The sequence below is a fragment of the Dromiciops gliroides genome, chromosome 5 (genome assembly GCF_019393635.1).
Source record: "Dromiciops gliroides isolate mDroGli1 chromosome 5, mDroGli1.pri, whole genome shotgun sequence".
NCBI lineage: Eukaryota > Metazoa > Chordata > Mammalia > Microbiotheria > Microbiotheriidae > Dromiciops > Dromiciops gliroides.
This window is the reverse complement of record NC_057865.1, coordinates 54555223-54579660: the sequence shown is the minus strand read 5'-3', so window position 1 is coordinate 54579660 and position 24438 is coordinate 54555223. Positions and strand designations below refer to the sequence as shown.

The following is a 24438-nucleotide window of genomic DNA, read 5'->3' as shown; positions in this document are numbered from 1 at the left end:
TTCCCATGAAGCCTTCTCTGATCCTTCTCATTGAAAATGTCTTCCTTTTTCTCATATGTTGCTAGAACATTTTGTCTGGACTTATTCTGTGCTTTCACAACACCTTATCTGATGTTATACTTATTTGTGTCTTTATCATGCCCCCAAAATGCAATAGAATGTAAACTCCTTGAAGGCAGTTTCAAGGAGTTTCTATCTCAGTTACTTAGCACACATTTTTGCTTATGGATTTTTTTTTAAGTTTGCTAAATTGAATTGAATTACAAGACTAAGTCACAGTACGTGGAGTCACCTTATTCTGCATCTAGAGCACCCATGAAAATAATCTGGCTTTTGTCCTGTGTCCAGCACATTTGTCTGGAGAGACTTAGACTGTTCTCTCATGGCCACATAGTGAGAGTAGCAAGAAGCTGTATTGTGCGCTTTGAAAATAATTAAGTCCTCTGTGCCCATTTGCCATTTTTTAAATCGTGTTGTCCATTTGTTCCATGGCTTGGGTTTAACTCACTTGTTTGGGGGAGTGAACCACTCCTTTGTCTCACTGTCCTACTTCTTCATGCCTAATAGTTATGTACACCTGACTGTACAGAAACAGAACCGATTGCTTGATGGGGGACATTTCCAATGGATACTCTGTGGAAAGTTTACATTTAAACATTGATTTGGCTAATGTGTCATCATTTTCCTTAGCATTTTTCTTCTTGATTATTTTTTCCTACATTTTCTAGAAGCGTCTTCAAATTATTAGCACCAGATTTTCACAATAATCCTTATAAAAGCTCATGTCAAAATTAGATGAAATCCATTTTTTATTTATGTGACCTATATCTGTGAGCTGGCTGCCTCTTTGTGGACAAAGCCAGGTTTTATCTAAATTACAGCTAATGCCATGCAGTCTCTGGTACTTGCTTTATAAGGGACATAATTATTCCTCATCTTCCCCTCCATAGTCCTTTCTACTAATCCAATTTAGCAGTCATATATCAATGCCTACTTTGTGCAAGGCACTATGCTAGGCACTGGATATAACAAGACAGAAACAAAATAGTCTACACCCTCTGGGAGCTTACATTTCACTGAAGGGGTATGATATAAACAAAAGCATAATGCGAAATTTTGTGGTGAAAAAGGCTGAGGAAAGTTCAGAGTGCTCTTGGATTTTTTTTTTTTTGGGGGGGAAGGAAACACACTTGTACTTGAGTTGAGCCTTGAAGGAAAATTATCAGAATGTTTCCTGATCATTGGAAAGAGGACAAAACTTCAGTCAGTCAGAGGAGACTGGTTCTACCACATACGTATGTGACCTTGGACACCTGGAGTCAGGAAGACTGGAATTCAAATCTGGCCTCAGACACTAACTAGCTGTTGTGACCTTGAGCAAGTCACTTCACTTCTAACTGCCTCTGTTTCCTCATCTTTAAAATACAGAGGATAATAACATTTATCTCCCAGGGTTTGTTTATTTTTTTTTGAGGATGAGATAATATTTGTAAAGCACTTTGCAAACCTTAAAATGCTATGTAAATACTAGCTATTTTAATTATTACTCTGGTTATAAAATTAGGCATAATATCTCTTCACAGAATCATAGTGTGATGAGGTTAAGTCACTTGGCCTTTCTGGGGCTCAGTGACATTTGGAGGGCCCATGCAGTCCTAAATCTGTGTTCCTTTCTTGGTTTTGGAAGGGACCTCAGAAGTCACATAGTCTAATACTCTTAATAAGTAGTTAACCAGTTTTAATTTGAAGAGGACCTGCTATAGGGAACCAACTTGAGTTGTATTTTATCTCATTCCATTCTTCAAAATGATAAATTCCTCGGGTTAACTTTCAGAACCCTCCATAAATTTTCTGCCTCACTTTTAAAGCCTTCAATAGGTCCCTTTTACCTCTAGGTTCAAATATAAACTGCTTACCCTGGCATTTAAACCTTTCCTCAATCCATCATCCACCTCCTTTCTGGTCTTATTTAATATTGCTCACTTTCCCCCATGTTTCATTCTAGTCAAACTGGCCTTTTTGTGGTTCCCCCAAAACACTTTTCCATGTCTTTTCATGAGTACCCTCTTCTCTCATGTTTGGGATACCGATTTGCCTCTTTGCCTGAAAGAATCCCCAGATGCCTTCAGAATACATCTCAGGTGCCACTTGCACCTCTGATCATTAAAAGGATGGCAGTTTGGAAATTGTAAAATATTGTATAAATGTGGAGTTGTTATTTTTAGTGGAGATAGTCTGTCAAAAATGTTCTTTGAAATGTCCATCTCTAATGGGTAACTAGGTGGCAAATCAGCCCTGGAGTCAGGAAGGCCTGAGTTCAAATCAGGCCTCAGATACTTACTACCTGTGTGACCCTGGGCAAGTCACTTAACCCTGGTTGCCTCAGTTTTGTCATCTGCAAAATGAGCTGGAGAAGGAAATGGCAAACCACTGCAGTATCTTTTCCCAAGAAAACCCCAAATGGGGTCACAAAGAGGCAGATATGACTGAACAACAACAACAAAATTGATAATGGCATGTCTACTTATAAATGCTACTTACAAAAATTCAAGCCTGAAGATTAATATCATTTGAGTTTTATGGTGCCTAAGAACTCAGTTTCATAGGATTGGTCATGTAGTTTGAGGGAGAGAGGTTTCTTTACAGATGAAATGGAATCCTGAGCACAAAATTCCTATGCACACCAAATGGCCAGGAGAGCTCTAGTAAATTGAATGTGGGGTTATTGTTTGTGTCTACAAAACAAAGCCCTAAATCACATTTAGCATAATTTGTGGTTTTAAATTGGACTGATTTAGCAAGGAGAGTGAAATAATCTCTCATCCTGTCAAAAAAGGCGATACCTTCAGACCAGCATTTAATTGTATTGGCAGAGGGACTTTGGGAAAGCAGCAGTAATTCTGGCTGCATTATTCTTGGTTTGTGGCAAAATTGAGATCATCATTTTCTACTGGTTTCACTAGCTTTCCTTATGGCTCTTAATACTAATAAGACGAGTGCTGTGAAAGACATCTTAGTAGGAGCTAAAGGACACACAACAAATAGCAGGAGATCACTGGTACTACTCTTAGAAAGAAAGGCTTTGTAAAACAAATCTCTGTGTCTCATAACTTCTTGTTAAAAGATAAGATAGCTTGCATCTACTCAGCTGGCAAGCATTTATTGAGTGCCTAATTTATACAAAGCATGCAATTAAATATTGTTTTTACTTAGCCTTGTTGTGGTGAGTTATCACCAAGTGAATGAGGTTGAATACTGTGGGCTTCTTTGTTACTTTGGCCATATCCAAAATGGTGCCCACTCTGGCAATGGAGAAGGTCAGTATCAAGAAGGCACAATTTGAGATAACACTATTAAAACCACTAGCTATGTCAGGAACAAAATCCAGACTCAGTACATTGGCCTCCTGGCCAAGACAGTATTGTCTTCCTTTTCTTTTTTGTAGTTAATGCCACATTGATTCAAGTTCTTCAGTAGTCTCTGGTGCCAAAGACAACATCCCCTTTCCTTCTACCAAACCTCCTCTCCCTCTAAAAGGAATCAGACCATGAATATGTAAGTTTTCATGAAAATGAAAACTATGGACCAAAGTGCTGGGGGTAGGCTTGATGCCCCAGATGCTTCACCACCTTCAGCCTTATTCTTACTGAGATGAAGGCAGCCTTATTCCTACTGAGTGGAAGGACTGGTGAGAACTTCTCAAGAATGCTGATTACTGTTTTCTCCCCTGGAATGAACACACACACACACACACACACACACACACAGACACACACACACACACACAGACACACACACACACACTCATACTCTCACACAGGTCAACCACGTAGGCCAGTCACTTCTTTTACTCACTACAATAGCGCATACTGATCTCACACTTTCTTGTCCCATTTATGGAGGCTTCATGAATACTGATGCTTACGTCGGATGAGGTGAGAAATTCTTGATGTCCACCTTGATTGCAGCCTGGGCAAATAACCAGTACATTTATCCCTTGGTGTAGGGTGGTGTTGCTGGACTTGGAATCAATCAGGAAAGCCTCATTTCAAATCCCACCTCAAATGTTTATTGAACTGTGTAGCCCTGGAAGGTCACCAGGTGCGTGACTCCAGAAGACTCCCTTTAGTGTTTCTGAGTCTCAATTTCCACTGCTTTAAAAATCAGAAGAAGAATAATAGCAGGATTGTTCTTGCAGGATTATCGTGAGAATCAAAGATAACATGTGTAAAATACTTCTCAAACCTGAAAATGTCAGCCATCGCTATCATCATTGTTTTTGTTGTTGGTGGTGGTAAGCAGCCTTGTATCTGATTCAGAATTTTTTGTGTGTGTGTGTGTGTGTGTGTGTGTGTTTTTTTAATCTGTATTCAAAAGATACCCTTCAGGCCCTTCGTGTTTTCCTGAGACCTTTGATCAGCACAATAGCATTCATATCGTGCTGCTGAGTTGGTTTTTCATATTTCTAGATAATAACCATGCATTGATCTGTTGCTAATCTGATGTAACCTTTTTTGTGTGTGTATTGATCATCATCTTTTACCCAGGAGAAAATCAGAAAACTGCCTTGGTTGAATAGTTCATCATTTAAGATTGAACTTAAACTGTTATGGTTTAATGAAATGTTAAGCAGCCCAGCTACATTCGGATGTTAGGTAGATTATTTAAATAGTCAGCTGGGTAGACCATTTCCCTCAGAAGGGGAGTTGGGTTTCTGCTCTTTCTTTTTCAGGGAAGCCCTTATATTAAAAAAAAAAAAGTTCATTAGAGAAGAGATAACAAGTGTGCTTGTACAGGGCTTCCTAGGTGTTCATTCAGCACTGGCACTGCAGTATTCTTGTGGTAGTTTTTTTTGTATTTTTCTGTCCCTTCCTCTCCATCTCTTCTATGCCATCTATGTTTGTTAAGCATATTCTGTGAGAAAGCATATTTGCACTGCTCCTAAGTGGGAGATTATTTCTTGGACGATGCAGAACCCGAAGTGATGGTAACAGACAGTTACATGTGAAGGAGATGGTCATATTGGAGTCACATCTTTCTTTCATTTAAAAAAAAAAATGTGTTGCTGGCGTCCTTGCTGGGAGTCAGGTTTCTGTGTTCACGCTCAACATTTTGTTTCCGCAGCTGTGCCTCCAAACGTGGCAGAACTGAAGAATCTGGAAGTGCTGAACTTTTTCAATAACCAAATTGAAGAGCTGCCCACGCAGATCAGCAGCCTTCAGAAACTCAAACACCTGAACCTTGGGTGCGTACCCACAGAAGAGAAGAAGGGCAGAGAACGGGCCGGTGGGGGAGGACCTATTATGCGATGACATTCACAAGGCCCATTCTGTCTAACATTCTGAAAGTTTTGTTTTTAAGGGTTTATTACTCTATCACAGCCTCTGAAAAGGCCCACCTGGTGTGCATTTCTTTGGTAGCTAATTGAGAAGTTAATTGGTGGGAGCAGTAATAGAGACGTTTTACCATTATTTTTTCCCCAGTAAAATTTGATTTCACTTAGGCATGACCAAGATGCTTATTTACTAATGTACAGTGTTACTGTACTTTGGGGTGCTTGATCAGGAGCTATGGGGGTGGTGGTAACACGGCTACATTTTTTTTGGCCTGTTTGAAAATAGGAAATGGTGCCCTCTACACTCTTCCTGAGGATCATAGGAGCCATTTTACCCTTTACTGCCTCATTAATTCTCACAACATTCCCAGGAGAGAGGCCACAAAAGTGAAAAGAGGATTTTGCTGCACTTGAGATTAGAGACAGCTCCCACTGTTTGTTACAGGGCTCTCCAGTTTTCTTCTGGGTTTCCCATACTTGGAACAACCTCAGGAGATAGGCAGCACAGAGGACATTTCCTCTCTTCGTAAATGTGGAGTTGGAGGCTCCAGGGGCTGGATGGCTTGCCTCCAGTCACACAGCTCCAGTGTGACCCAGGCCCAGTCAGGAACCAGAGCCAAGTCTCTTGACAACTAGGCCAGGGGGCTCTCCATGACACCACTTGGCTCTGAAAACGAACTATTAAATCTCTAGGTCACTGTTCCATATATTAAATAAAACTTCTTTGTTCAAGCTATTATTCTCTGTGTGTGGTAATCTGAAATGAGTTAGCCACTAAATGGATTAGTTAAGTTGAGGGTTTCAGAAAAAAGACAATGTAAACTCTCCAGGTAAAATATAAATATAATATGAAGTAATAATGAAAATAATTTCATTCACTGAATTCATTGGTGTTTTTTTTTTAAGTCTGTTTCCTTACACAAAAAGGATTTGGTTGTAGGGTTTCTTTGTTTCTGGATATGGAAGTCTAGCTGTGAAAGGGAAATAAAACCCTACAAAGTCTTTTAGCATCCCTTTTCTGTGCTGTCTAAAAAAGGAGAAGAGCTGAAAAGAGATGGAGGATGGCTTGCTTTTAGGCCTGTTGTTTTTCTTAGTTTTTGAAAAAATATTTATCTGCCGTTTGTTGGGGGGTGGGGTGGAAGAAGGGGGGGGTGAAGTAAGAGATAGGGAGGAAAATTCTTTAATATAAATTCTTTCTTCCTTCTTCCCTTCCCCCTTCTTTGTTTCCCATTTCCCTCCTTCCCATTCCTCCATCTGGCCTTCCTTTCCTTTTTTTCTCTCCCCTCTCTCCCTCCTTCCTTTTTTCTTCCTTTCCCTCTCCCATTTCTTCTCCCTCTCCCTCTTCCTCTCCTCTCCTCTCTCTTCCCCTCCCCCTCACTCTCCTGCTCTAGTTCCTTCTCCCTTTCCTCTCTCTCTCTCTTTCTCTCTCCTTTCCCCCTCCTTTTTTCTCCTCTCCCTTCTCCTCTCTTATTTTATGTTTATTCACTCCCTCCCATTCCACAGACCACTTTCTGAGATTATAAGTTGTAGATGAATTACTGATGTTCATAAGTGAAAGGAGTTTCCACACTGGGAACTCCATTGCCATTGCAAATGTATACCCCAAAATAAATCCCCTGAGATTAGTTACAGGTCAGGAAGCTCAGTGAGTTGGTTTAAGAAAATTAGTTAAAAGGAGATCCATAAACATCTTGTCTTAGTGAGCTTGGAACCCATTTTCCCACTTTTTTCTTTTTTAGAATTTACTTGCTCTCTTGTCCTTTGTAACTGCTTGTTTTTTTTTTTTTCTTTCCACTTCTGATGTTTTATTGATTGAGTAAAGCTCTCCATATTTAGTATTGTAAAGACAAAGGAGAGGAGTTTTCCAAGGAAGGAACAAAACCCTTAAATTGTGGAAGTGAATTAAGTACACATTTTAATAAGGAATGTTCTTCCTTTTCAAATGGTGTTAAGTCCTTCTGTATGGAGAGCCCTGTTTTAGGCAAGTTAAATGAAAGGATCCCTTTTGAGATGGGAGCAACAGTGGAAAACCAGGCATGTATACCATGGTATAGCAAACTTGTCTTTATCCAGATAAGAAAAAGAATGAGCACCAGCATTTTTCATAGTCCTGAACATCATGATAATTGATGCTCAGATCCCTTGACCTTCAAAGAACTACAGGTACAGATGCTGACTATATTCTGAATTGTGAAAATAAATATAAAATTGGGTCCAATTATAACTTATTTTCTTCTTCCATTTCTTAGGAAATATAAGCTTCTTGCAGTTCTTAGAAATAAATGTAGGTTTTATATTTGTGTCTTAATGAACCTTACAGAACACTTGATTTCTCATACATTCTGGATAAATAGTTTATTGTACAGTCATCCAATGCACTGAGATTCAGTTTGCCAGAGGAGACATGTCCACTCACACATAAATAAACTTTTTGCTAACTATGGTATTAAACAGTCATGGATTTTGTGCCAAGGGAGGTGAGAAAAATCATTGCCTCCTGTCCATTCAGCCAAGAAGGCTTCATGAGGTAGTATGATTCCCAGAATCCCTTGAGGGATTTGGATTAGTGAACTTGCCAAGTTGGATTCCATGAGGTGCTCAACACTTTGGGAGTACAAGTGAAAACAGACCAATATTGGCAGAGTTTAGGGAGCCAGAGAGGGACAAGAGGATAGGAGAGAAATAGAGTTCAATTCAGTAAACACTCTAGTATGATCTTGGGGTACTCAGCCCAAAACGGAACTGTCCCTGCCCTCCAGGAGGTTAAGTTTTATTAGTTCTAAATGTTCCAGTGGAAAGAGCCCTGGAGGATCTGGGACCAGATTTCACCTCTGATGCTCACTACCTGTCTGTCCTTGGGCACCTTTTTGGCCTCAGTTTTCTTATGTGTAAAATGAACAGGTTAGACCAGATGGCTTCTGAAGTCCCATCCAACTCTTTATTCTAATACAAAGAAATGCAATATAATTTAGGGAGGGAGAGAGTGGTAACAACTCAAGAGAATCAAGAAATATTTCCTGTTAGGAAGCTAAGCTTCTGAAAGGCAGCGGTCAGGAGGGAGGGCACGCTGGACATAGGGGTAGGGGTGGAGAGATGGATTAAACTGTGGGAAGGTCAAGAAGCAGGAGATAGAAAGCCAGGTTTGGGGAAGATTTTGCAAAACAGTTTAGCTGAAGCTAGAGTGTGTGTAAAGGAGAATAATGTAAAAGAAGTCTGGAGAGGTCAGCTAGAGACCAGTGGTGAAGTACTTTACAGGAATTCCAGATCTTGTGTAGGAAGCAGTCTATATCTCTATGAGAATCCTGTAGTGAGATTGCGATCTCCTTGGTGTGTTCTCAGAAGTGTAAATCCTTTGTTTTGAGGAGTGCCCGAGAGTCCTCACCCTGCATTTGGGCATGTGAGTTGAATGGAGCCTGTAGCACAACGATGCCAGTTATGGCTAGCCCCAGGCTTTGTAGGATATTATTTCATGGCATGGTGGGCAATGTGTGGCTCTGCTTTTGTGTGTGTTTGAAGGTGATTGACTCAAACCCAAGTTCCATTTGTAGCCTTTCTCTACCATATTTGTTGAACACGGGGAGTCTAGTGAAGCCTTTGGATCCATTTTCACGATAATGTCTTTAAATGCACAAAATACAGTAATAAGATTATAAAGGAAACAAATTATATTGAAATACAGTCACCAAAATATTAAAGAAACAGGCTTATAAATCCCAGGTTAAGATTATCTGTGGTAGAGGCTTATACTTGTAGAGTAACAGGCTTGGAAACCCTTTTTGTGTCTGCTTCTTTCTTTCCTTCTTTTAAAAAAAGAAATTGGCAGTCATCTAACAGCTTTATTGTCCTCCCCCTATTTAGTCATAGATGTAGGGAGGCCCTACACCCATTCCCCAGCTCACTTCCCCAGACACCACAGTACCTAAGTGCTTCTTCCCCATGATGTACAGTCATTCCATTTAGCTTAAAGAGCTCATGCTATCTCTTTGCTATCTCATTTAGAGAGCACGAGAGCTCATGCTATCTGTTTGCTATCTCATTTAGAGAGTGCGAGCTCATGCTATCTCTTTGCTATCTCATTTAGAGAGCACGAGAGCTCATGCTATCTCTTTGCTATCTCATTTAGAGAGTGCGAGCTCATGCTATCTCTTTGCTATCTCATTTAGAGAGCGCGAGCTCATGCTATCTCTTTGTTCAGTCTCTAAAATTCTCTTACCCCCAAATCTGTTACAATATGGGGACAGTTCCTCCTTACCCTGTTTGAGCATTAAGCCTTAAGGATCTGGTCAGCCTCCCTCCCTCTAGATCCTGCCTTCCCTTTGTGTCTTAGTAGTAACTCTACTCCTATTTCATTACGATCTTTTCTTTCTTTCTTTTTCCTCCCTTTCCTAGAACCCTGGGACTTGATTCCATAGAACCAAGAACCTTTGGGCAAACCGTTTAACTTTTTCTGGTCCTAGTTTTTCTATCTGCAAAGCGAGGCTTTTGGACCAGGTAGCATTTACCTTATGCTCGCCTTAGAGCGTTATCATATTCTCTGTCAAGCAGGCGTTGAGGAGGGAATCAAAGGCTGGTTCTCACCACTTCCCTTGGGCTGCCAGGTCCCTCATCAGATTTGATGTCCTTGGCCCTGTATCAGTTCTTGGCCCGGTCTAAATTGTCCTCGAGCCAGTGTAATTCCTTTGCCTTCCTTAGCAGAGGAGAACCTGTCTACCTGACAGTCCCATCTGCAGTTTATCCAGGCTGCAGCTGTGACTAGTGGGTACATCCTCAGTGATGGTTCTGGCTCTCTCTTCTCTGCACAGTACAGCTCAAGCATTTGGTTAAGCAGCAGCCGTCCATCTGCAAGACAGGCTGCTAGGCTTCCTAGCAGCCCGTCTCATTTCTCCAGCCTTCGAAGTTGTGCCTCTGGGGGTCCTGGACACATTTCTTTGGCCATCCCTGCTTGTGGGTCTCCCGTGTGCACAGTCATCAGAACTGACTGTGTTAATGATAGCAGGGACTGTTACCCTTTCAAGTGGCGGATTTCATAGTTTTAGTATTTAGAAGAGGTGGCTTTTTATTCCCCAAACAAACAACCAAAAGCAAACAAGAAAACCCAAACCAAGCAGAACCTGCAATTTAGGTCAAATGTCAGCAGGTGGCAGCGGTGCCCCAGTCCTGTTTTCTTTTCTTTTTTTTTTTTTGGTTTTGTTTTTTAATTTAGTAAGGCAATTGGGGTTAAGTGACTTGCCCAGGGTCACACAGCTAGTAAGTGTCTGAGGCCGGATTTGAACTCAGGTACTCCTGATTCCAGGGCCGGTGCTTTATCCACTGCGCCACCTAGCTGCCCCCTGTTTTCTTAATTATAAATAAAATTATAAAAACAAATGCCTGGGATTCAGATGGGACTGAGTCCTTACAGCCCCACTGAGCCAGCCCCCTAGATTTATACCCATGGATTTTTCTCACCCCTTCTTTGATATTTCAACAGATTTATGATCTCTATGGTGTGGGAGCCCCTTTCATCATTGCAAATTGTTCCTCATACATACCTTCTCATCCTGGAAGACTCTTTTCTACATTCTTCTTTTGGTGCATCTGGGAGCCTTCATCTAGATGCCCCGATGTATGTTACCAGTGGAGTGCACAGCCCATGCATTGGTTATCCCTTGCTCTCAGCACAAGGCTGGTCCACTTCCTTCTCTGTTCGTGCATTTCTCTAATAACCGTTCTGTACCCCATTTCTCCTGCATAATTTTTCTTTGGTAATATGCAGCAGCATACGTATACCCACCACATACCTCTCCATTGTCTTTTCAGTGATCAGAAAATTTAATTCAAACACTCCAATATCCTATGACTGGAGGCCATAGAGCACCACTAGAAGAAAGCCGACGTAAGAAAGGGGTTTCAGGGAAAAAACTTAGTATCGTTAAAAAGTACCCTGCAATTTCTCAAAGACATTTCTGCCCACTTTGCTCCTCCTATCCAATTCTCTAATAGTTACCACTCCAGACTTTGAGTTACCATACTTTATAAAACTGGAACTCTTTATTACAATAGTTGAAATTCATTGTTTCAAAGTTTTCAAGTTTAGAGATACATTTTAAGTAAATAAATATCTGAAACATTGTATTTAGTACCTTTCTCAGTAATCTGTAACATGTCCTTTACCAAATAGCCCTACATTTTTTATGCTGGAATTGAAAGTTGAGATTTCTCCTCAGTCTTCCCCTTGTCTCATTGCCAATTCAGCATAGCTTTGGTTATTGTTGATGCTAGCTGTCTGCTCTGCATCTCAGCCACACTTTATTTCCTTGGTTGAGTCTCCTCAAGCTAAGAGAAAGAACAATTTTGTATTTCTATTTCTTTCTTTCTTTCTTTTTTTTTTTTGCGGGGCAATGGGGGTTAAGTGACTTGCCCAGGATCACACAGCTAGTATGTGTCAAGTGTCTAAGGCTGGATTTGAACTCAGGTACTCCTAAAAGCAGGGCCGGTGTTTTATCCACTGTGCCACCAAGCTGCCCCTTATATTTGTATTTCAAATACTTGCTTCATTTTCCCATATGAAATAGTTATGGAGCTGTGGGTCTTGGCAAGCTCCAGACCTTCTCTGGCTTTCTTCTTAGAGTTAGAAGTTGGTAACTTTCTACTCCTGGACTGATACCTCCCATAATATTCCCTTCTTTTCTCTTCCTCTCTCTTTTCTCTTCTTTCTCCCTTTTACTTCCTGTTTCCCTGATGAGTGAAATGTATTTTATGCCCAGAGTGTATTTCTGGATCCAAATGTGCATATGTACTTTTTTCCTTTGATGAGTTTAGATGAGAGTGAGGTTCGGGTATCACCTGTTCCTGCCTAACACTTCCTCCTTGTTTGTATAGACTTTTACTTGCATAGCTCAATTAATTGAGATAACTTTACCCATCCTTCCTCTCCCTTTCTCCTCCTAGTGTATTCCACTTCCTTTCCTGTTCATTTCTTATTTTAAGATCTTCAAAACAAAAAAGAACTACTCCCAGGCCCCCTATCTATTTAGACTCCATGATAGTGACAGGGTTCTGAGGTGATTCATATATCATCTTACCACATTAAAATGTAAAAAAAATATATACGTTTTTAAGTCCCTTATGATTGTTTACTTATTTTTACCTTTAAAAAAATTTCTTGTGACTCCTCTATTTGCACTTCATAATTTCTTATAAAATTCAGCTATTTTCATCAGACTATTTGGAAGTCCTCTGTTTGATGAAAGATCTGGTTTTTTTCTCCTACATGATTATTCTCATTTTTGCTGGTTAAGTTATTTTTGAGCTAAGCATATGACCTTTACCTTTTGGTATATTATATTCCAAGCTCTCTGTTTATATACACTGGTGGCTGCTAAATCATGTATCATCCTGACTATGGCTCTGCAGTACTTGAATTCTTTCTGGTTGTGTGTAGTATTTTTTTCTTTGACCAGGAAGCTTTGAATTTTGGTTATCATCTTCCTGATAATTTTCATCTTGGGGTTTCTATCAGGAGATCACTAGTAAATTCTATTTTCACTTCAGCCTATAGTTCTGAGAGACTGGGAAATTTTATTTAGTGATTTATTGAAAATTTATGTCTAAGCACCTTTTAACAAACTGGTCACAGTAGTTCATTGATTCTTAAATTATCTCAAATTTCTTTTCCTGGTCAGTTCTTGCTAATGAAATATTTTATAGGGTCTTTCTTTTTTTTTCCTTCAGTTTTTTTTTTAACTTTAATATTTCTTGTTGTCTCATGGTGTCAATATCTTCTCTTTCGTCCGTTTAAATTTTCAGTGAATTTGTTGCTTGGGTAAGATTTTGGACCTTGTTCCATGCTATTAATTCCCTTTCTAATTCTTTCTTCCATAGCTTTCATCTCTTTTCCCTTTTTTTCCGTAGTGTTCTCATTTATTTACAGAAAACATTTTAGACTCTTTAAAACCCTTGCTGAATTTATTTCTTTTAGAAATTCTAGTTGAGCTTGTTGCCAAGCTATGTTTTTCTTTCAGGCTTTGCTTTTACAGGGTTTAAAGTCATTTTCTTTTTCTGTGTCTGTGTCTTGAGCATCTATCATTATGATGCTTTCTTTATGTTTAGAGTCTTTTTTTTTGTTTGTTCATTTTGTCCAGCCTAATTCCTGACATCTGACTTTATGTAAAGGCCAGTCTCTGTATACTTTCAGAGGGTTGGTTTTATTGCTGCTTTCTTGGGTCTATTGGGTTATATGTTATTCCAGGATCTCAGGGAAAGTTCAGGCTTGTGATCTGCAAACCTTCAGTGCTCCCTAAGTGGTCTCAGCCAGTGAAAAGTCTGATGTCTGTTCTCTGATCTGAGCTCTGCAAGTTCCTGACCTAGGTTTGGGTCTGAGCAACACACCTGTGGATTTGTTTTCATTAGAGTTCCAGTAGATGACGTGCTCCTGAACTTAACCACTATTAGTCAACTGGAAAGCTCTGCTGGTTCAAAGTGACAGGGCTGTAGATCCCCTTTGGTCTGGAATTCATGCCCTAGAAATTCTAAAGCTGCATTCACACTTGGCTAGGGCTGGAAATGAGACCCTGATCTGTTCCTGAGGCTCGTAGCTACCCCTCAACCCTGGAATTCCACCCCTAGAACCGGTCTGTCCTGGATCTATGTCCCAGAATCAGGTAGTGGACCACAGAGCCACCAGTTGAAAATTCTTCTTTTTTTTTTTTTTCCTGGGGCAATGAGGGTTAAGTGACTTGCCTAGGGTCACCCAGCTAGTAAGTATCAAGTGTCTGATGGCAGATTTGAACTCAGGTCCTCCTGAATCCAAGGTCAGTGCTTTCTCAACTGCGCCACTTAGCTGCCCTGACAATTATTCTTGTGCCTCGCATAAGTTTATGTCCCTATTTTCTTGCCTTGGTGTATAGCCTATCCCTTGGCTAAACAACTCCACAGGACCCTTCATGCTTTTACCCCATACCTAGTGTTCCCAGACCTCTCTCTGTGTTTCCCTGTGCCAACCTAGTTTTTTGTTTATTTTCTTCTTGGATTTTTCTGATCAGATCTCATTCTGGTATGTTTTCTAGCTCTCTCTACTTATTTTGCTATCTTGGCCTGTGCTCAAGCTTGCAGTTTTCATAATCTCGAGTTCCTTAATATAGTTTATTTAATTAAAATAACTAAGAAAGTTATCTTAAAATTACAATGTGCTTTCAAGCTATACTTATATAGATATATACTGACTTATGGAATGGAGTAAGGAGAGAATATGATTATGACTGATATTTATAATGGGCTTTGAGATCTTTGAGTGAAAAGAACATTGGCTTTAGAGCCAGACATCCTGGTTGATTCTTATGACCTGTTTTACTTTGGGCAAGTCTTTGCCCTCTGTGTACCCACCCCTCCCCAACCCCCCACCCCGGACCCATCCCCCCAGTTCCTTGTCTTGGACTAGATGGACTTTGAGATGCTTTTATCATTCATTCTACTGTATTAACCTATGTTATAAGTGTAGAACACATACCAGGTTAGGAGAAGTTGGATAATGGAATATGTAACATTTCTGAGACTTCTGTATCTATATTGCCTAAACATTTGCTTTTTCTTCTTTTTTTCTTTCTTTTCTTTAAAGTATGAACAGGTTAAATACTTTGCCCCGAGGATTTGGCTCTTTACCAGCCCTGGAGGTCCTTGACTTGACTTATAACAACTTGAATGAAAATTCTCTTCCTGGAAACTTCTTCTACCTTAGTAAGAAACTTTTAATTCTATAAATCTTTTTTAAAAGGCACTTTGCGTTCTGAAAGTGAAATTTATTTGATAGAGCCCAAACTCCAAGAGAAATTATTGGATATATATTTTTTTTCTTCCCAGGATCCTTTTGAATATTCCTTCATAGCTCAGCAGTATGTATATTTGATCTATAGTTACCTGACACTGTTGGGCCAAAGTGGACTTGCTTGGTAATGGCATATTAACTTTCTGTTATGGAATATTTTCCCGAGTATGATCAAATCACATATTTAGCTAAAAAGGTGAAGAATTTGACTTTCATCTTAGGGAGTATATAACAAAGGACTCTCACCATCCTGTTGCTATTAGCTCCTTTATGGGATCTGCCACTGAAGGACATTCTAAACTACTATTAATATACATTTTTTTCTAATGAACTCTTTAAGGCATTAAACATTTCCCAGCCAGGAATTTTATTTTAAACATTTGGGAAAGACTCTATTTGAGTCTGGTGATTTTGGATAAAAGCATGTTTGATGACCTGATGGCATATAAGGTCCTATCGTAGGGTTAAATAGCCAACATTTCTTTTGTGGGGGTAGAGTATGATGGCCGTAGTTCACCAAACCTGAGAAAATTCAGCCTAGTCTTAATTAAAAACTGACTTCATTAACTGACCTGGGTCTATTGCTATTGGAAATGGAGGCTTGGAGTTAATGTCACAATATGTTTAGCTAAGAGTTGGTATATACAGTTTAAATAGATTCACCTTCACTCCACATAAGAGACAGCCTGGTGTGGTGGATTCCTGCTCAGAGTCAGAAAAACCTGGGTTCAAGGCCTACCTCTGACACATGCAGGAAGCTCGGATGGGTCACTTTACCTCTCAGTGCCCAAGGCCATTCTGAGATTTGAAGTTACCAAGGAGTTGATGATTGGCATTGCTGGAGAGATTTTTCACACCAGGCAATCCCCCACATGTAAGTCCAGATCCTCAGCCACTCCCACCCCCACCAAAAAAAAGATTGACATATTAAAATTCCAGCCAGCTTGAATGCAAAGTAGTGTTTCTCTCTCTCTCTCTCTCTCTCTTTTTGATGATTTATACTGCATTTAAGGATTTTGTATTTTCTTAAGGTTCTCATTATAACTAAGAATGATCATTGCCTAGTATTTAAAAAAAATAACTTTTGATTATTTGGATAGATTCTGGATAAATAGTGGTTTCCTGTATTTTATTCCTCCTGTTATTTTATTATCTCTCTGTCCTCTTATTCCCCCCCCCCCCATCTTGGAGCAGCATATAATAATAGTAATTAGTCTGCATGGAAATGAGGCCACGAAATTATAACCTTCATCATTCGTAAACTGTTCTCATGGCCATATTTACAATTGTTTCCTGCAAGAGTCTCTGTTCTCTAGATATCAATAGGAAAGACACAGAAGCTCTCTTTGTGTAACTTGGATGCAGATGGCCCGATAAATGGACAGGAGAGCAACAGGGACTAATATCCATCTTTTCTGAAAGCCTCAGTGCTGAAACAAGGCACCCCAGACCGCTCAGAGTGCTGAGCATGGGAGAAACTGTTAATTGTGTCCATCCGTTCAGATATAGATGTCTTCCTGCCCACAGCAGCGGTACAATAAACCAGTAAATCTAAGTTTGACCTGCTTCTTATGATTTCAAGCTCTAGGTATGTCAAAGGCTTTTCACCGAGTCAGGGTTATTAATCAAACCTGACTCTCTCTTATTGATCAGCCCTCAAATGGTTGGGTTCTGTGCCACCCTGTTTATATATTGCCATTTAATTTGCAGCCACCCTGCGTGCACTTTATCTAAGTGACAACGATTTTGAAATCCTGCCGCCAGATATTGGGAAGCTCACAAAGTTGCAGATAGTAAGTAATTTATCTAAATTCTTAGAAAATCAATTCACTTTCGCAGCCCTTGTAGGAGTAGAATCAAGTCAATTTGAGAAGTCGTGGGGTTTGTTTTGCCAGGAATAAACCACTACACCTGATACTGTTTCTTGTTTATCTGCAAGACACTTGTAAATAAATTGAAAGGATTGAGCGGCGGGGAGGAGAGAGAGGGCAAAGAGGAGGGCCAGAGTTTCTGTGGCCTGTTTCTCTGTGGGAAAATTGTTCTGACAACTTTGTATTTTCTTGTAGCTCAGCCTTAGGGATAACGACCTGATATCGCTGCCAAAAGAAACTGGGGAGCTTACGCAACTGAAGGAGCTGCACATCCAGGGGAACCGCCTGACTGTCCTTCCCCCTGAGCTCGGTAAGGCTGGAGAGGAACGGATGGAAGCTCGCTTCTAAGTAATCATCCTCCCATGCTTGGCTTCTGGTGCCAGCCCCTGATTGTCTCTAGGGCTGGGGAAGTGGCCCAAGCATAGCCACGGCTTTGATGGAGACTTTGAGTCTTGTGCGGGGTCTAGGTCCACCCCAAGAGCTGTTCCTGTCCTGGTGGTGTATTGCTTTGGAGCTTCTCCTTGGAGTAGGGATCCCTCGGTCCAGTTTCTTCCTTCTCTCTCCTCTCTCTCTGTCTCTCTCTCTCTGTCTCTCTCTGTCTCTCTCTCTGTCTCTCTATCTCTCTGTGTCTCTCTCCCTTCCTGTCCCCCTCCCCCTCCCTCCACAATAATGCTTATCAGTAGGTGCTTAAGGATCAGCTTCTTGAGGGCTCTTCATGGTACAATGGAAAGAGAGAAGCCTGGACTGACAGATCCCCAGTTCTGCCCTCTTTCCCAGTGGGCAAAGGCTCCAGGATCTGAGGAGCTGAGTTTGCATTCCAGCTCTGCTCCTTACCTCTCCTCTCTGGGCCTCCTTTTCCTCATCGGTAAAAGGAAGGCGTTGGATTAGATGACTTCTTGGGTCCTTTCTAATTCTACATTTGTTATGTATGGTCCTATGAGCTTAGTGGCCCTGAACCCTTACTCTCTGTGAACCTTCATTTCCTCATCTCTACCATGAGGGTTGTGGTAATCATTTTTGGGTTGTGGTTTCTTGTAAGGATCAAATAAAGTCACTGATAAAAGACGTGAAAAAAAGAAAGTGTTGGGTATGAGTGTGACGAGGATTGTTGCCATCTATCAGTCAAGTGAATCTGCCGTCCATCAGATATGCAAGTACCCCCTAATTGGGAGATAATTTTCTCAATCCGTTCTATATGGGTCATTTATTGAATGTAAGACATGATGTGAATGAAAAAGCATTTGTTAAGTGCCTTCTCTGTGTGAAGCACTGGACCTACAGACAGGAAATGGAACATCCCTGTAATCAGGGAACTTGTTTTCTAATTGAGAGAAACAGTATGTGCTGCAGGGGCAGATGGAGAGGCCTCATGCTCCTTAGGGTACTTTGGCAAGCTAGACAGATCACAAGGCACAGAATTCTGTAGCGTTTAGTGGCACAGTGTACGGTGGGGCTCGGGAGTCCATAGGGGTCATCAGCAGAGCAGATGGTAAGGCCCAGTGGACCTTAAATGTTTTTAAAAGTGTAAGAGACAGTCTCTGTCCTCAGTGAGCTTGCAGTTGAGTTAGGGAGACAAAGACATAAAAGGACAAAAAAGTTAAAAAAAAAAAACCCCAACCCAGCTAATTAAATTAAACTAAGCTCATTATTATTTACTATAACTGTTGAAAGATGTCACTCAACAAGCATTACTAAAGTGCCTACTGCGTGCCAGGCATGTGCTAAGAAAATGTATGATAAATTGCCTTAATGAGTTATCAAAAGACAATAATAACTGTTAGTGTTGAGACCAAGGAAGCATTGTTTTTAGTGGGACGGCTTTAGAGATGGGGTTTGAACTGAGTCTTGAAAAAATGATTATGATTTGGCTAGGAGGTGGAGAGGAGGGAGAGAATATTGTAGGTGGGTGGAATATAGTCAACAAAAGCCTGATATTGGGGAAACATACAGTACATTTGAATAAGTTTATTTAGAACAAAGGGTTTGGGGCAGCTAGGTGGCGCAGTGGATAAAGCACTGGCCCTGGATTCAGGAGTACCTGAGTTCAAATCTGGCCTCAGACACTTGACACTTACTAACTGTGTGACCCTGGGCAAGTCACTTAACCCCAATTGCCTCACTAAAAAAAAGAAAAGAAAAGAAAAGAAAAAGAACAAAGGATTTGAGAAAGTAATAGTAAATGTAGGTTCCTTATTGTGAAAGGCACTGAATGACAGGCTCAAGACTCTTTACCTTATAGGCCATGGGGGAATCCACTGTGGGTGTCTGAACAGGAGATGAATGTGAACAAAACAGGGGTTTTAGCCTCTAAAGGTTAGTTTTAATGCCATTGCAAGTCTCCTCAGAGAGGAGAAGAGGAGTAGGTCACTCAGAATGTGCTTTTTTGTTTGGTGAATGCACTTAGGTCCTCTATACTTACATATGTACATGTGGTCTTCTCCAATAGAATAGAAGCTCCTTGAGGACAGGCACATTTCCCCAGTGCTTAGCATAGTGACTTGCTAAAGCAGCTGCTACTTATGTGCACAGAACCAAATGCTTGTGGATGGATCGATCATTCTCAATGGTTAGACCGATGCACAGGTCCACAACACTGTGTTTGTGCACCTACCTTTCCACAACCTCTCCATCATTGGCCATTCCCACCTTTTATCATCTTTGCCCATTTTCAAAGTATGAGGTGAAGCCTCAAAGTTGTTACAGTTTGAGCTTCTCTTACCAGGAGTGATTTGGAGCAGTCTTTGCTATGAATGTCAAGAACTTGGAATGCTTTTTTTTTTTTTTTGAAAGCTATCTGTTCGTATCCTTTGGCTATTTCTTCATTGGAAAATGACTCTCCATCATATGTTTGGGTTATTTCTCTATATGTCTTGGGCTTTCTTTATTAGCCTACTTCTGTTGATTTAGGGTATGTAAAAGCTTTTCAATTTGATATAATTGAAATTTTCTATTTTATCTTTTATGATTGCCTCTGCCCCTTGTTTGGTTAAAGATTTTCTCCCTAATCACAACCATGAAAAGTACCTTATCAGGTCCTCCTCAGTTTTTTTTTTTTTAATGGTGTGACATTTAATATTGAGTTAACATATCCATTTTGAAGTTATTGAGTATATGGTATAAGGCTGTATAATTTATATCTATAAACCTAATATCTGTTAAACTATTTTCCAGTTTTTCCAGGAGTTATTGTCAAATGGGAAATCCTCCCCAAATATGTTATCAGGCTTCCAAAATGTGTGTAATCACAGAATTTGAGCATTGGAAAGGACCTACGTGACCCTTTGGTCCAACCTATACATGAAAAGAAACACCATTGTAATATAGCTAATAGTAGTCATCCATCCTCCTGTTCAAAACCTTAAGAACTATCTTCCCTTTGGGATTATTCTTTAGGGAAGTTGGTGGTGGACATCCCAGTTGTTTCAGGCGTTTTAATATATACTGCAGGTGCCCAGAAGCCACCTTTCCCAACTCTAACTTCCCAAGGTTAATTCCAGAGGATGGCAGAGATGTTTTTAGAAATGATAAGGAGACCCTGATTCTTCTGAGATATCATTCTGTTATCCATTCAGGATGCCTCATTATCTCTGGTGCCGTCATTTAAAAAAAAAACAAAACACGACTATTTCAGTCAAAGCATTTTCCGTAGAAGTTTAGAAATACCTGGGCATTTCCTTTCCCTTGGCAAAATCCAGGTTTTTAAAGTTAGGATGTGATTAAACCATTCTTTGTCTCCTTTAAAAAAAAATGATCCAGCTAGCACCATTTAAATGTGTGTTAGGTATTGGTAAACTTGGTTTTCTAACTACAAGCCCTTCGAAGGAGTAGTTTTGTAATACATCACTAAATGTGACAGTTTCCAACACACCGTTCGTTGTGCATAAGGAATTACAGTGCACAGCCCATCGTGGTCAAAAAGCAAAGACCTGGGTCAAATAACTGACTTCAGTGCTTCAATGGGATGAGTATTCCCTATAGAAATGTAAGAATCACACTGAAGAACCCCTTCATGCCCCAGCAGATAATCTTTGTGAGTGGTTGTGGCTGAAAAAAATTCATGACCTGATCGTCTACGTTCTGGTTGTGGTATTTGGTGAGGCTTTTCCTCAGCTGGGGTAGCCATGATCTGCTAGTGGGATATTGTGGCTGAAGCCTTTCCACTCTGGTAGAGTTTGCTAGCAGAGCCTTCCAGAACTCAGAATCATATCCTCGTTGTCATGAGGCGGTGAAGGAGAACTTCTGTGGAGGAAGCAGAATTCCAATGAGGAAACAATCCTCCTTCCTGGTTGGGGAAAGAGAATCATGGAGTATCATGGCTAGGAAATGTATAAAAAGACTATTCTGTATCTTTCCTTTTTTCTGCCTTATTATAAAGAGCATGGAGGAATTCAAAGATTATGGGTGAAGATAGTAGTCAAATTCCTTTTCTTAGAGGAAGTTGGGCTTAGCTGTGTTTCTGTCATGTAAGAGACACTCAGAAACTAGAGGGAGATCATTCACAGGGATTTGTGATGTAAAGAGTGTTGAAAGTGAGTATTTGTAGCATGTTAAATATTGTTTTAATTGTTTATTCAGTTTAAGTGTATGTACATATGTGTGCTTATACATGTATATTTATACATAAATATCTTTATACATGTAAAAGTGTGTGTATGTGTTTATAAAAACATATATAAACACATGCATGTACATACTATATATATATAATTTGAGTAGAAAGGTGTTCTAATTTTTTTGGAACTGTGTTTGGAAAAGCTTCCTTTTTTGACTATAAAATTATAATAACTAAGGTGAGACACAGTGCTCTAGAGGCAGGAGACCTGGCTTTGAAGCCATAATCTGCTTGCTGCCTACCTGTGCAAGGTAGCATAACTTCTCTGGACCTCAGTTTCTGTATCTAGAAAATGGGGGTGGGAAGGCTGTAGACTTTAGCACCTTTGAGGGGTTTTGTGGCTCTCAATCCATGAGACAATGACACTTTGTTGAAACTTCTTTTAAAATCGTGAGCCCATGGACCTTAGAAGAAGCAAATACCCTCTTGTAGCCTGGCCTTGGGGCCCAACCCTAAAAAATCATCACAGATGTCGCTATAGAAACACAAAACATTTGAAACAATGCGTTTGTTGGATATCCTGTTTGGTAAAGGTAAGACCTTAAGAATATTTACAGTCTTGCCATAGTTCTTTATTCTTATATTTTAATGTAAGTTTTTGGGACCTTCTGCATTGTCTTCCCCATTAGAATGTGACTCTGATCACTGAGTGCAGTTGGTGCTTAATAAATGCTTGTTGTTTATTGACTGACTGATAGCAGGGGATGTGTCGTGACCTTCTCTTATTCCCAGTGCTGAAACACACTAAGTGCTGGATAAATGCTCGTATACTGACTGACAATGTATTCTGTGTTTCTGAACCTCCTCCTTATCCCTGCTGTTAGCACAACCAAAGTAGAATTCTCTTCTGTGGATGTGAGAATGCTCAGGCTTACTAGGCTAAACCAGTTTGGATTATTTGATAGATTTTTATTCAGTTTGGACCTTAACCAAACTTAAGCCAATTAGGTAACTCCTAGTGACATGGTTTCCAGGTTAAATATATACTGCCCATAATGAGAATAAGAGAGAATGTTATATTAAAGGAAATAACAGCAGCAGCTTGTACGACTGTGTGGGCAGCAGGGCCAAAATAACACTTTGCAAAATGAAGTTGAGACTGCATGTTAATCAGGGGCAGGATTTCAAGGAACAGAGACAAGTTTCTCACTCGGTTGGTCTGGCTACAAGGGTTTGTTTTATTTATAGTATACAAACCAATTTAGTGGACATAACTCCTGTATACAAAGATGCTACAGGAAGATATGCGCATTCTGCCTCACTGACTGCCATTGGGGTCCCCATCTTTGTTTAGCAAAGGAAAATGAAGCTCTCAGGAAGTTGGTTCTATCTCGATATAACTGGACCACCATATGTCCTGCATCTATTAGGGGCTGTGTGGTTTTATGTTGGGAACTAAAATCTCTTAAAAATGCAGTGATCTTGTGTAGCTCTGTGAGCTACACAGGGCTTAGCATAACTCCTTTGGATATTCATCAGTCATTCTAGGTGTCTCTCTATGCCCTCCCTCTGCTCTCAATCCTCCTTACCCACTCCCCTCCCCCTGCCAAATGGTCTGGTCTAACCAACATATCTCTGTGTAGAGTGAGGCAGATTCTAATCCAAACCATTTGAATGAGCTCCGGTGTTTTTCCTTCATATCCGTCCAGCTCTAATTAGGATGTAATCATTTGCTGTGTATATGGAAGCGATCATCTTGAAGCTCATTTTAGATAGCTGGTGAATGGCATTAAGTAGTGTATTCTACTTGTAATTGATTATATCTGTTCCCTGCTGATTCCATTGGCTACCCGTTTGCTTTTTGGGTGCATTTCAAAGTGTTGATAATGATATCTCTTTCTCTGTGCATTTATTTTTTATGTATCTGAAGCTAGTTAAATGCTTTTGAGAATTCTCAAGACTTCCTTGAAAAATAAATCTGTGGTACTTGAACAAAGAGTGGTGTTGCTAACTGTGTTTCAGGGGAGCAAAGAAATCCAAATCAAGACCTACTTTCCAGTACACAGCAAAGGGGGATGTACAGCACAACCGAAGCACGCTACCTGACGCGGCTTTGATGTCCAGTCCCAGATTGGCCTTCTGAGTATTTCCTTGGAAAAGTCAGTCCCATTATGCACATTTCCTTATCAATAAAGACCTCATTCTCATGCTGTTCCATAAATAGGTTCAGGTTGTATGACCGATACTTTGGAAGATTCTGATGAGCGGCAGAAGCTACAGATTTCCAATGCAGCGTTTCATTGACACTTGCCTTTACGAAGCCTTTTTTTTTTTTTAAATACAGAAAGGAGCTTCAGTTGACTGAGATTAGTTTTGTTTTTCATGTTAAGCCCCAAGAGTTAGTGAGCAAACCAGTGATTGAAAAATGGTGGTAGCATGGTATAGCAGGAAGACCGCCAGCTTCTAATTCCAATTCTACCTCCAAACACTTACCACCTAATATGACCTTTAGAAGGCCACCTCATGTTTCCTCATATGTAAAACGAGACGATGGGACTAGATGGCTTCCTGCTCTATATCTGTGACCCTATGATCTTCCCTTAATGCCAAAGCATCATTTTTGCCAGAATTTCCAGATTTGCCCAAACCTCTAAAGAAAACTGACAAAACCTAGTAATGTTGGCTGATTCCAGCTTGATCTCCTGTTCCTTTCTTCTCCTATACTTTGGAGAGTTTTAATAAGCTATGGAATGACTCAAGACAGCTAGTAGGAGGAGTGAGGAGGAGAAGGAAAGGATTCAGATGCATCTCACACTGGATAGGCAAATGCCATATAACCAAGAGACAGTCGCACATGTAGGGAGAAAAGTCAAGAGCT

At 40.3% G+C, this 24438-nt stretch overlaps 1 protein-coding gene across 1 annotated transcript in view; it reads left to right on the top strand.

The window, feature by feature from the left end:
• RSU1 (Ras suppressor protein 1) overlaps window positions 1-24438 on the top strand; it is a 229362-nt gene that overhangs the window by 40887 nt on the left and 164037 nt on the right. The window contains exons 4-7 of the mRNA XM_043967030.1: window positions 5125-5245; window positions 14931-15049; window positions 16848-16930; window positions 17204-17318. Coding sequence (XP_043822965.1) covers window positions 5125-5245; window positions 14931-15049; window positions 16848-16930; window positions 17204-17318 — 438 coding nt within the window. The remainder of the gene's footprint in view (window positions 1-5124; window positions 5246-14930; window positions 15050-16847; window positions 16931-17203; window positions 17319-24438) is intronic.